Source organism: Hypanus sabinus, chromosome 4 (assembly GCF_030144855.1).
Source record: "Hypanus sabinus isolate sHypSab1 chromosome 4, sHypSab1.hap1, whole genome shotgun sequence".
NCBI classification, from domain to species: Eukaryota; Metazoa; Chordata; class Chondrichthyes; order Myliobatiformes; family Dasyatidae; genus Hypanus; species Hypanus sabinus.
The window spans coordinates 83775919-83790036 of record NC_082709.1 but is presented as its reverse complement, the minus strand read 5'-3'; the positions used below and the strand labels follow the sequence as shown (position 1 = coordinate 83790036).

Here is a 14118-nt window from a genome sequence, read left to right as displayed (position 1 = left end):
TCTCACTCCTTCTCACCACCTACACATCACCTCCCTCTAGTTCCCCTCCTCTCCTTTCTTTTCTTCCATGGCCTGCTCCTATTAGATTCCTTCTCTTTCAGCCCTTTACCTTTTCCACCTATCTCCTCCCAGCTTCTAACCTTGTTCCCATCTCACCTGGTTTCACTGACAATTTGCCCTCCTCCCCCTCTCTCCACCTTCTTATTCTGGCTTCTGTCCCCTTCCTTTCCAGACCTGCTGAAGGGTTTCGGCCCAAAACTTTGACAGTTTATTCCCCTCTAAAGATGCTGCCTGACCTGCTGAATTACTCCAGCATTTTGTATGTGGTGCTCAGGACAGAATTGTTCAATGTTCTATGCCCACTCTTCCCCACCCTTACATCTCCCAGGTCTGAGGAAGGACTCCTGACCCAAAATACTGACTGGTTTCTCCCTCCATGGACACTGCCTGACCAGCTGAGTTCTTCCGTCATTTCTGATTTGTTTTTGGGTTAAAGCATGTTTTCTCCCTCCCCTCAGTGTTTCACAACCAAATAACAACGTGGCTGTACAGGAAGGAGGTAGAGAGCCTAGTGACATGGTGCCATGACAACAACTATTCCCTCACAGTCAGCAAAATACAAGAACTGGACATTGACTTCAGAAAGGGGGATAGTGAACATGTTCTTGTCTACATCAATGGTGCTGAGATCAAGAGGGTTGGGAGCTTCAGGTTCGTGGGAATGAACAACAGAAATAGCCAGCGCAGGTCCAACCATGTATATACCACAGCCAAGAGAGCACACCGGCACCTCTACTTCCTCAAGAGGCCAAAGAAATCTATATCAATGATCCTGATGATAATATGGTAAACTAGAATCAGCATACGTGCTTATAACACCAAGATTGGGGGTAGTGGACAGTGAAGAAGACTATCAAAGCTTGCAGCAGGATATGGACCAGCTGGGAAAATGGAAGATAGAAGTTGATGCAGAGGTTTGAGGTATTGTACTTTGGTAGGGCAAACCTAGGTAGGACTTACACAGTAGGGCGCTAAGCAGTACCATAGAACAGAGGGATTGGGAATACAGATCCATTAATTCCTTGGAAATGGTATTACAGATGGATAGAGTCAGAAAGAAAGCTTTTAGCACATTGGCCTCCATAGATAAAAGTATTAAGTACAGGAATTGAGGTGTTATGCTGAAGTTGTATAAGACATTGGTGAGGCCTAATCTGCAGGATAGAGTGTCCAGACTGGGTCAAGCTGACAGGAAGGTGATAGTAACTCAAATAACCACGTGTTACAACATTGTTGTGAAGAAGAGTATCTCTGACTGCCTCAAACTTTGAAGTGGATGGGCTACAGCAGCAGAAGACCATGAACATTCACTCAGTAGCCACATTATTAGGTCCCTAATAAGTTACACATTGAGTGTAAATCGGAGTATAAGAGCTGGGATGTTATATTGGAGTTGTACAAGATGGTGGTGAGATCTAATTTGGAGTACTGTGTGCAGTTCTGGCCACCTACCTACAGGAAAGTTATCAATAAGGTTGTGTGGTTGTAGATGGGTCATATTTTGCATGGAAGTCGGTGACCAGTGGCGTGCCTCAGGGATCTGTTCTGGGACCCTTACTCTTTGTGATTTTAATAAATGACCTGGATGAGGAAGTGCAGGGATGGGTTAGTAAGTTTGCTGATGACACAAAGGTTGGGGGTGTGATGCACCATCAATAACTCTCGGAGATGGGAGGTGAACGATAAGCTTTTATTAGCAGCAAAAGAGACCACGACATCTCGGAGACTGAGGGAGGAGCAGTGCCTCCAATCGCCTTTATACAGGGGTGTGTGGGAGGAGCCACAGGAGCAGTCAGCAGAGAGGCGTGTCCAGACAGGTATACATAGTTTACCACAGGGTGTTGTGGACAAGAGGGCACAGGTTTAAGGTGCTGGGGAGTAGGTACAGAGGAGATGTCAGGGTTAAGGTTTTTACTCAGAGAGTGGTGAGTGCGTGGAATGGGCTGCTGGCAACAATGGTGGAGGCGGATACAATAGGGTCTCTTAAGAGACTTTTAGATAGGTACTTGGAGCTTAGAAAAGTAGAGGGCTATGGGGAACTCTAGTAATTCCTAAGGTAGGGACATGTTTGGCGCAACTTTGTGGGCCAAAAGGCCTGTATTGTGCTGCAGGTTTTCTATGTTTCTATGTTGAAAGAGTGCAGAGAAAATATACAAGGATGCTACCAGGACTTGAGGACCTGAGTTATAGGGAAAGGTTGAACAGGTTAGGACTTTATTCCCTAGATCATAGGAGAATGAGGTTAGATTTGACAGAGGTATACAAAATTACGAGGAGTACAGATACAGTAAATGCAAGCAGGCTTTTTTTGCAGTGAGGTTGGGTGAAACTAAAACTAAAAGTCATGGGCTAAGAGGGAAAGGAAGTATATTTAAGGGAAACAAGAGGGGGAATTCCTTTACCCAGAGGATGGTACAAGTGTGAAACAAGCCGCTAGTGGAAGGGATGGATGTAGGTTCGATTTCAGTATTTGAGAGAAATGTGGATAAGTGCACGAATGAGAGGGTAATGGAGAGCTATGGTCCGGAGCAGGTCAATGAAACTAGGCAGCATAATAGTTCAGCATGGTCTATATGGGCCAAAGAGCCTGTTTTTATGCTGTGACTCTCTGAATTTCTTTAGCGAAGGAATGATAAATCTGTGGAGTTCACCGTCACAGATGACTTTGGAGGCCAAGTCATTCGGTCATTAAAGCAGACGTTGATAGGTTCTTGATTAATAAGGTTCTCAAAGGTTATGGGGTGAAGGCAGGAAAATGGGCTAAAAGGGGTTAGAAACTAAAACAATGATTCTATTTCTCACTTTACAGATGCCTCCTGACCTCCTGAGTACCTTCATTATTTTTTGATTTATTTCAGATTTACAATAATATATTGCTGATTTATTACTTACTTTTTGCAGCACAGAAGGAAGCCATTCTGCCCTCAGAGTTCATGCTGGCTGGCTGCAGCTTAATCCCACCAGTCCCATTCCCTCCCCACCTCTGTAGTTCCCTCCAGCTTATTCTTTCTCTTATGCCACCAAATCACCACTCTCTCTCACACACACACACACACACACACACACACACACACACACACACACACACACACACACACACACACACACACACACACATCTATATCCTCAAAAGACTGAAGGAATTTGGCATGTCTGCTTTGACCCTCACCAAAGTTTATTGATGCACCACAGAAAGCATCCTATCCGGATGCATCTCGGCTCCATATGGCAACTGTTCTGCCTGTGACTGCAAGAAACTGCAGAGAGTCATGGACCACAGCTCAGCACATCACAGAAACCAGCCTCCCTCCATGGATTCAGGAAAGCAGCCAACATAATCAAAGACCCCACCCACCATGGACAGTCTCTCTTCATCCGCACCCATCTGGCAGAAGATCCAGAAGTATGAATGCACATACCAGCAAGCTTCTACCCTGCTGTTATAAGACTATTGAACAATAACATGACTCTGGACCTCATAATCTACCTTGTTATGATTTTGCACCTTATCGCTTACCTCCTCTGTAGCTGTTACACTTTATTCTGCATTGCCATTGTTTTACCTTGTTCTACATCAATGTGTTGTGCAATGATTTGATCTGTATGAACAGTATGCAAGGCAAGCTTTTCACCTGATGATAGTAAACCACTTCCACACACAGAAACATGCACACACACCAACGTACTAACATACACATACACTTGACAGTTAGATGAACACACAAATACATGAACAGACACACGCAGATATACAGTACACACATTATATAGACACATGCATGTGTATACACACTGACAGACGCACAGATACCTGAACAGGTACGTAGATAGCTAATCGCTGATGCACGCATACACATAGGTAAAGACAGACCCACATACACACACTTATGCTCACACGGGCACACCCAAGGCACACTGACACACAGACCAATATAATGTAGATGCATATCGAAAGACATACACGTATATAGGAGACGGATACATGCAAGCAGTTGTACCTCACTCATACACACCGAACATACACCAAATGTACAAACTGACCAGATCTTCACACACTTACATTCAAAGTCCTTCTCACTGTAGGTCCTCTCAGGTTCTTGCGGAGGTCGGTCACTCAGCAGATCTCTCAGGCACTCCACTGCCAACAGCTTGTCCAGCTCTTCCTCCTCCTCCTCCTCTTCCTCTGCCTCCTCGTCTGCCTCCGCTGCTGACTTTTCAGCCTCATCTTCCACCTGCTTTCAGGGAATCGGAGGGGATGGGGGTTAGTGCGGGAAGATGGCGCTGAGGTGGAGGATTAGTCAGGATCTCATTGAATGAAGGAACAAGGAGTGAATATTATGTCAATGTAGTGTCAAATGGCACAGAAAGTTCAAAGTAAATTTGTCATCAAAATATGTATGTGTCACCATATACAATGTGGGATTCATTTTCTTGCAGGCATTCATGGTAAAACAAAGAAATACAATGAAATCAATGAAAATCTACACACAAGGACTGACAACCAATGTGAAAAAGAAGACAGACTGCTCAAAAATAAATACATTATATATATATATATATAATAAATAAATGCATGAATGAATGAATGAATGAATAAATAAATAACGAATATCGAGAACGAGTTGTGGAATCAGTTCAGAGTTGAGGTGAGTGAAGTTATCCATGCTGGTTCAGGACCCTAATGGGTTGAAGCATGATACTTTACTGAGGCAGAAAGAAGTGTCTGTGGAGGGGAGGCTGATTTCCGTGATGAGCTGAGCTGTGTCCACAACTCCCTGCAGTCTCTTGCTGACTTGTGCAGAGTAGTTGCCATACCCGATCGGCCTAATGAGTTCCTCCAGCAGATTGTTTACCAATCCAGATTCCAGCCTCTTGTGTCTCCACTAATACCACTGCACACACTATGCTAACTGTGGCTAACTGACAGGTAAACACAGTGATGTGTCTGATTCCAGGTTCTAAGGAGTGAACATCACCAGTAGACGTTCCTGGTCCAACCGCACAGAAGCCAAGGCCAAGAAAGCTCACCAACTCCTCTACTTCCTCAGGAGGCTAAAGAAAGTTGGCGTTTTGCCAACTTGGTAGTTCCTTACCAATCTTTATCCATGTAGTGTCCTATCCAGATACATCACAGCTTGCTACGGCAACTGCTCTGCCCGTGACCACAAGAAACGGCAGAGAGTTGTAGACACAACTCAACACATCAGAAGGACCAGCCTCGCCTCCATAGACTCTGTCGACACTTTTTGCTGCCTCAGTAAAGCAGCCAGCATGATCAAAGAACCCACCCACCCAGAACATTTTCTCTTGTCCCCTCTCCCATCAGGCGGAAGATACAAAAACCTGAAAAAAAGATTAATGATTAATGTCACATCCTGTACACAAGTGTAAAGAAGAACCTAATAATAATTTTTTTTAAAACACAATAAACAAGAGAAAATCTGCAGATGCTGGAAATTCATGCAACGCTTGAATTCACGAAATGCTGGTGGAACACAGCAGGCCTGGCAGTATCTATAGGAAGAAGTACAGTCGACGTTTCAGGTCGAGACCCTTCGTCAGGACTAACGGAAAAAAGAGATAGCAAGAGATTTGAAAGTGGGAGGGTGAGGAGGTGGCCCGAAATGATAGGAGAAGACAGGAGGGGGAGGGATGAAGCCTAGAGCTGGGAAGTTGATTATAAAAGGGATACAAGGCTGGAGAAGGAGGAGTATCATAGGACAGAAGGCCTTGGAAGAAAGAAAGGGGGAGGGGAGCACCTGAGGAAGATGGAGAACTGACAAGGATTTATAGTGAGAGGGAAAGAGAGAAAAAAAATTATTAAAAATTAAAAATTAGGGATGGTTAAGAAAGGGAGGAGGGCATTAATGGAAGAGAAATCAATGTTCATGCCATCAGGTTGGAGGCTAAGTATAAACACATAAGATAGCTTATATTTATGGATTGATTTTACATACCATTAGGCTCAAAGACAGTTTCTACCCTACTTTGTAAGATGACTGAATGGTTCCCTGGTGCAATAAGATAGACTCTTGACCTCACTTCATTACTAACTTCCACCTGCTTGGACTGCACTTTCCCTGTGACATTAACACTTGATTCTGGAGTTTGTTATTGTTTTACCTTGTTCTACCTCAAAGCATTGTCTAATGATTTGATCTGTATGAACAGTATGCAAGACAAGCTTTTCACTATTTCTTTGTACATGTGATAATAATAAACCAATTTCAATTCCAACTCACTGAAGACTGAGAGACTGGGTGCATCATGAATGTGAGGGACAAGGATTCAATTTAATTTATTTGATTTTGCTGTCAAATAAATCCCACACTGGAATGGATGAGGAAAGCTCCTTCAACACCAACCCATCACATACTCCCTGACTTATGCTCCACAGATTCTCTCCACTCATACACCCCGACTCCAACACTACTCACCGTGTGTGAGCACGTGGGGACATTTGCCAGCTCCTTGCTCCCATTGGTTGCCATGGTCACTGTGACGACACAGGGCAATGTCCAATCAGCCTTTCTCCTTCACTGCCGTCTTCACCACAAACCTTAGGGGTGGCATAACCTGCTGGGAAAAGAGTGAGTGAGTGTGAGAGATAGAAGAGAAGAGCAAGAGAGATATTGAGTGTGTGTGTGTGTGTGTGTGTGCAAAAGAGAGGGAAATTGAGCATGTGTGAGAGACCATGAGTGAGAGAGCTAGCGAGAATGTAAAGAGTGGGAGAGCAAGAGAGAATGTGAGAGAGAAACTGTAAAAGAAGGAGAGAGACATTGAACATATGAGAGAGAGGGTAGGGAAAGAGGGGAGAATGAGCAAGAGAGGGAGTGGCTGAGGGGTGACCTGATACATTATCATGAGTGGCTTAGACAACATCCAAGCAGGTAGTCATTTTCCCAGAGAGGGTGTGCTAAAATCATGAGGGATGGGATGAATATCAGAGGTGAAAAATGTAGAAGAGATTCTGCAGACACTGGAAATCCAGAGTAACACATCCAGAATACTGGAGGAATTCAGCAGGTCAGGCAGCACGGAAAGGAATAAACAGTCGACTCTTCAGGCTGAGACCCTTCTTCAGGACTCAAAGATTAGCTTTATTTGTCATGTACATGTTTAAACCTACAGTGAAACGTGTCATCTGTGTCAAATCAAATCAGCGGGGATTGTCACAAATACAAGAAAATCTACAGACGCTGAAGTTCCCACACAATATACACAGAATGCTTTGGGCCGAGACCCTTCATCAGAACTGCAAACATGAGAGAATCTTCAGATGCTGGAAATCCAAAGCAACGCACACAAAATGCAAGGGGCTCGGCCTAAAATATTGACTAATCCTCTTTCCCATAGATGCTGCCTGGCCTGCTGAGTTCCTCTGGCGTTTTATGTGTGTTGCAGCGAGGATTGTGCTGGGCAGCCCACAAGTGTCGCCATGCTTCCAGCACCAACACTGCATGCACACAACTCACTAACCCTAACCGTACGTCTTTAGAACGTGGGAGGAAACTGGAGGAGAAGAAACCCACGTGGTCGCGGGAGGACATACAAACCACTTATGGGCAGTAGTGGGAATCGAACCCTGATCTTACAGCTAGTGCTGTAATATGTTGCGCTACCCATTATGCTACCGTGTTGCAGGGGCAACATCTTTCTACAAAGGGTGGTGTGTATTGTCTTGTCTTGGCCATACTGCACAAACCGCTGCCACTGGGCTGTAAACGTGCAGGAACAGTGTGTGGTTAAGTGCCGTGCCCAAGGACACCCACGCTGCCTCGGCTGAGGCTCAAACCATTGACCTTCAGGTCGCCAGCCCAAAGCCTTAACCACTTGCCCACGTATTTGGAATGAACTGTCAGATATAGTGATTGAGGCAGCTACATTAGCAACATTTAAAAGCCATCTAGATAAGTCCAAGGATAGGAGAGGCTCAGAGGGCCTCAGGCCAAATGTGAAATGGAGACACCTCTTATTTGCTTATTAGGGAGAGGGAGAGAGCCTGTGGTATGTTGAATATCGGGTGAACAAATAGCCTTTGGGGTTTCGCAAGTCTGTGTCTTTATTGATGCTCTGCTTGAGTGCTCAGTGGAGGGTGCAGATGCTATTTTGCTGGTGGGTGGGGGAGCGTTGCTTTGCTGCTGCTTATGCATGGGAGGGGGAGCTGGGAGGGGGCTTTGGGGTTCTAACATTCACCTGTCATTCAATCATTGGGGCATTCCTCTGTTTTCATGGATGTTTGCAAAGAAAAAGAATTTCAGGATGCATATTATATACATTTCTCTGACATTAAATGTACCTATTGAAATGCAGGTAGATGGGACTAGATCACTGAGTAACATGTCAACATGGCCAACGTGGGCTGAAGAGCCTGTTTCCATGCTGTATGATTCTGTGACACTCAAAGGGGAGCTGAGGAGTGTCTGATTGAATAAATTACAGAGTTAAATGGAAACAAGGAGGAAGGAAAGGGACTGGTGGGATTTAACTGTGGTGATAGGGGCGCTGACATGGTCGATGGCCATGGCCCTTTATAATATAAACTTCAAAGGAAAAAAGAAATTTCAAATGTTTAGAGAAGAAAACTCAGAAAGTGAGCATGGATCAGCTGAGCTACCATACAAATATTGTCAGGCAAGAAGCAAGACTAACTCACAAAGCGGGAAAGACAGCAGGATCAACATGGTGAACTAATCTGTACAAAACTGTTCACTCATTCACTGAGAAGAACAGAGAGATATAGAGAATTAACACAGAACTCAATTTCACTGTTATGTTATTTAAATATTTTCACTAACACTTTCTAACAGAATAGAAAGGGAGTTTGCAATGGGAGAACAATCAAAAGTACTAGCTGTCATTATCAAGCAATCAAATCAAATCAGACATATAGAAACTGCTGTATCCTGGTGTTATACAGTGACAGACCCATCACAAACACTGTACCCTGGAGTTATCCAGTGACAGACCCATCACAAACACTGTACCCTGGAGTTATGCAGTGAGAGACCCATCACAACCACTGTACCCTGGAGTTATACAGTGACAGACCCATCACAACCACTGTACCCTGGTGTTATACAGTGACAGACCCATCACAACCACTGTATCCTGGTGTTATACAACGGCAGACCCATCACAACCACTGTACCCTGGAGTTATACAGTGACAGACCCATCACAACCACTGTACCCTGGTGTTATACAGTGACAGACCCATCACAACCACTGTACCCTGCAGTTATACAGTGACAGAACCATCACAACCACTGTACCCTGGAGTTATACAGTGATAGACTTATCACAACCACTGTATCCTGGTGTTATACAACGGCAGACCCATCACAACCACTGTACCCTGGAGTTATACAGTGACAGTCCCTTCACAACCACTGTACCCTGGTGTTATATGGCGAAAGTCCCATCACAACCACTGTACCCTGGTGTTATACAGTGACAGACCCTTCCCCACCAGTCCTGTAGCAAACATCACACTGAGCACGGGGGCTCCCCAGGGTTGTGTGCTCAGTTCACTGCTGTTCACTCTGCTGACCCACGACTGTGCTGCAACACACAGCTCAAACCACATCATCTAGTTCGCCGATGACATGACTCTGGTGGGTCTCATCAGCGACGAGTCAGCTTACAGAGAGGAGGTGCAGTGGTGATGCACCATCAATAACTCTTGGAGACGGGAGGCGAATGATAGGCTTTTATTAGCTGCAACAGACCATGATTAGCAGCAAGAGACCACCACACAACATCCTGGAGACTGAGGGGGGAGCAGTGCCTCCAATCGTCTTTATACCGGGGTCTGTGGGAGGAGCCACAGGAGCAGTCAGCAGAGGGGCGTGTCCAGACAGGTATATGTAGTTCCCCACATTCACCCCACCCTTTGTTTTAAAAGAGGGTCCCCATGTGGCGAAGTTTCTTACAATTATATTTACAGGTTAAGTCTATCGGGCGGTCGAATCTTTTGCTGCTACCTATGTAGCACTGGTGGTGACGGTGGTTGTGCAGGCCCCAGCCTGACTAGAAGTGCCAGCCCGTTAGGCATTAGTAATCCCTCATGCGTGTGCGAGGCGCCCGGTATGGGAGTGTCGTGAGGAGTCTGTGCAGGGCTTGGTGTGCGCGGTGTCTCGTGGGTATATACATCGGTGGGTACGGGGTTCATAGTCACCATGGAGTATTCAGGGTAGGGTTCTGGTGCTCCTGTGGGTGCCAGGTCGCGGACGGAGACCACATCCTCCCGCCCATCAGGTAAGACCACGTAGGCGTACTGGGGGTTCGCATGAAGTCAGTGAACCCTCTCGACCATCGGGGAGTATTTATTGCTCCTCGCATGTTTCTGGAGCAGCACTGGCCCTGGGAATGTCAGCCAAGCCGGTAGGGTGGCCCCAGTGGCAGACTTCCTGGGAAAACAAAAGAGTCGCTCATGAGGGCTGGCATTGGTGAACGTGCATAACAGGGAGCGGATGGAGTGGAGTGCCTCGGGAAAGACATCCTGCCAGCAAGAGACCGGCAGTCCCTTTGACCTAAGGGCTAAGAGTGTGGCCTTCCACACTGTGGCATTCTCCCTCTCCACCTGTCCATTCCCCCGGGGATTACAGCTCATGGTCCGACTAGTAGCAATACCCCTAGCCAGCAGGTACTGGCGCAGCTCGTCACTCATAAACGAGGACCCCCTATCACTGTGGATATAGCAGGGATATCTGAACAGAGTGAAGAGCTGGTGCAGGGCTTTTATGATGGACGTGGCAGTAGTATTGGGGCAGGGGATGGCAAAGGGGAACCACGAGTACTCGTCGATTATGTTAAGAAAGTAGACTTTGCGGTCCGAGGAGGGAAGGGGGCCCTTAAAGTCGACACTCAGTCGCTCAAAGGGGCGGGTGGCCTTGATAAGTTGCACCTTGTCAGGACTGTAGAAGTGCGGTTTGCACTCAGCGCAGACTTGACAGTCCCTGGTCATCGTCCTGATTTCCTCAGGGGAGTAAGGCAGGTTCCGGGCTTTCACGAAATGATAAAGTCGGGTGACCCCTGGGTGGCAAGGATCTACATGGAGGGCGTATAGCCGGTCGAGCTGTGCGCTGGCACACGCTCCCCGGGATAGGGAATCAGGGGGCTCATTGAGCCTTCCAGGCCGGTACAGGATGTCATAGTTGCAGATGGAGTGTTCCATTCTCCACCACAAAATTATATCATTTTTGATTTTGCCCTGCTGTTGGTTGCTGATTATGAACGCAACTGAGCGCTGGTTGGTCAGCAAGGTGAACCTTTTGCCGGCGAGATAGTGCCTCCAGTGCCTAATAGCTTCCACTATGGCCTGGGCTTCTTTCTCCACCACAGAGTGCCGAATTTCAGGGCCTTGAAGGGTACGAGAGAATAATGCTACCGGCCTTCCTGCCTGATTGAGGGAAGCAGCCAGCGCGAAATCGGAGGCTTCACTCGCTACTCGGAAGGGAACAGTCTCGTCCACTGCATGCATCGTTGCTTTGGCAATGTCCCCTTTAATGTGGCTGAAGGCCACATGGGCCTCGGCTGAGATGCGAAATGCAGTGGACTTGACCAGGGGGCAGGCCTTGTCTGCGTAGTGAGAGACCCATTGAGCGTAATAGGAAAAGGAGCCCAGGCACCATTTGAGGGCTGTGAGGGTGGTGGGAAGAGGGAGTTCCAACAGGGGGTGCATACGGTCGGGATCAGGGCCAATGACCGTGTTCTCCACGACATACCCAAGGATAGCAAGTCAGATGGTTCCAAACACATACTTGTCCCTGTTATAGGTAAGGTTAAGAGCTTTGGCCGCTTGGAAAAATCATTGGAGGTTGGTGTCGTGATCCTGCCAGTCGTGACCGCAGATGGTGATGTTATCCAGATATGGGAACGTGGCCTTCAGTTGGCACTGGTCCACCATCCGGTCCATTTCCCTCTGGAAGACAGAGACACCGTGGCACCGAAGGGGACGCGCAGGAAGTGATAGAGCCTGCTGCCTGCCTCGAAGGCGTGTAGGGGCGGTCCTCCGGGCGGATGGGGAGCTGATGGTAAGCGGATTTCAGGTCTATGGTCAAGTACACCTTGTACTGAGCTATCTGATTGACCATATCCGCGATGCGGGGTAGGGGGTACGCGTCAAGCTGCGTGAACCTATTGATGGTCTGGCTATAGTCCACGACCATCCTATTTTTCTGCCCTGTCCGAACAACGACCACCTGGGCCCTCCAAGGACTTGTGCTTGGCTCAATGATCCCCTCCCTGAGCAGCCGCTGCACCTCCGACTTAATGAAGGCCCTGTCCCCTGAGCTGTACCTCCTGCTTTTAGTTGCCACAGGTTTACAGTCGGGGGTCAGGTTGGCGAACAGCAGTGGGAGGGATCTTGAAGGTGGAGAAGCTGCAAGTGGTGTCTGTAGCGCAGCCGTTGGCATAGTGTTGGGTGGGATGTGCGGGTCGGTGTGTGAGTGTGGTCAGTAGCGGGGTATATGACGAAGTCCCACAAAACTGAGGATTTCTGACAGTGATTGGTGGGAGGGGCCCGTCATACTCCATTGTCACATTTTTCAGGTGGCTCTGGAAGTCGAGCCCCAATAGCACAGGGGCACACAGTTGAGGCATGAGCAGTAGCGCAAAGTCCTGATAATCTGTGCCCTGCACCACCAATGTCGCTACACAACCCCCCCGCATGTCTGTGGAATGCGATCCAGAAGCCATGGTGACCCTCTGGCTTACCGGCTGTGTCACAAGTCCACAGCGTTGCACCTTGTCCGAGTGAATAAAACTCTCAGTGCTGCCCTTGTCAAACAGGCAGCTAGTCCTGTGCCCCTCCACCAGGATGTCCATCATTGACCTTGCGAGCTGGTGTGGAGTGCTTTGGTCGTGGGTCACGGAGGCCAGAGTTGAATCACCGTCTTGGTGCCTGGTAAGCACCCGTGGGTCGGAGGCGGGGGCGAGATGGTGCCGACAAAGATGGCCGCCCCCATGCCTCACATGAGGTACCGCTCAATCCCGCTCGTGGTTTAGACTTATAGGCCTTGGCGAATTGGCCCTTCTTTCCGCAGCTGGAGCAGGTAGCTTCTCGGGCCGGGCAGTGTTTTCGGGGGTGCTTTTCGAGTCCACAGAAGTAACACTGCATGGACTTGCAACTGGCAGGAGGCATGGTCGATTGCAGGGACTTCACGGGCTCGCGACTGGCAGCAGCTGTGGTTGATTCACTCGCGGGTGGCGGGGTCTGCAGCGTCCACGGAACTGGTGGGGGATCACACGGCTGGACAGCGTCAGCGTTGTGCAGAGCAGCCTCCAGTGTGTCGGCCAGCTCGATCGCCGACTGTGAGGTAAGATCGGCGTTTTCCAGCAGCTGCTGGCATACGTACACTGACCTGATCCCCGTAACGAAGGCGTCTCATACCAGGAGCTCCGCATGCTGTTCCGCCGTCAGTTCCCTGCAGTCGCAGGCCCGCACGAGTGTCTGTAGGGCCCGGACAAACTCAGCGCTCGAATCTCCGGCCTGATGCCGCCATGTCGCTAAGCAATGTCTTGCGTAGACGTTCACCGGCCACAGGTAGTGTCTTTTGAGGGTGTCCAGTGCCCCTTGGTAGGTCGGCAGGTCCCTGATTAGTGAGTATACCCGTGGACTGACCCTGGAGAGGAGAACTCTGTGCATGATAGCAGGCTCAGTCATGCGAATCTCTTCCAGGTACGATTGAAAGCATGCAAGCCAGAGTTCAAAGGCAATGGCTGCATCGGGAGATTGAGGATCAATGTCTAATTTGTCTGGTCGTAAAATGCTCTTCATGTTTTAAAATTGCAGCTAATAAAATTGATGCACCATCAATAACTCTCGGGGACTGGAGGCGAACGATAGGCTTTTATTAGCTGTGAGACACCATGATTAGCAGCAAGAGACCAGCACACAACGTCCTGGAGACTGAGGGAGGAGCAGTGCCTCCAATCGCCTTTATACAAGGGTCTGTGGGAGGAGCCACAGGAGCAGTCAGCAGATAGGGCTTGTCCAGACAGGTATATGTAGTTCCCCACAACCGGCTAATGGCCTGGTGCAGAGCCAACAACC

General features: G+C 48.1%; 1 protein-coding gene across 5 annotated transcripts in view; it reads right to left on the bottom strand.

Annotated features, from left to right (window-relative positions):
* LOC132392954 (anion exchange protein 3-like) overlaps positions 1-14118 on the bottom strand; it is a 183181-nt gene that overhangs the window by 156727 nt on the left and 12336 nt on the right. For 3 of the 5 annotated variants that reach the window (XR_009511696.1, XM_059967577.1, XM_059967580.1), the window contains exons 2-3: positions 6498-6636; positions 4121-4295 (exon numbers count right to left, since the gene is read on the bottom strand). Coding sequence is in view for 4 of the 5 variants with exons in the window: in XM_059967577.1 (XP_059823560.1) it covers positions 4121-4295; positions 6498-6551 (229 nt within the window). In the remaining variant the exon portion in view is untranslated. Of the gene's footprint in view, positions 1-4120; positions 4296-6497; positions 6640-14118 lie in introns of all 5 variants that reach the window. The other 2 variants (XM_059967578.1, XM_059967579.1) reach the window with 2 other exon arrangements.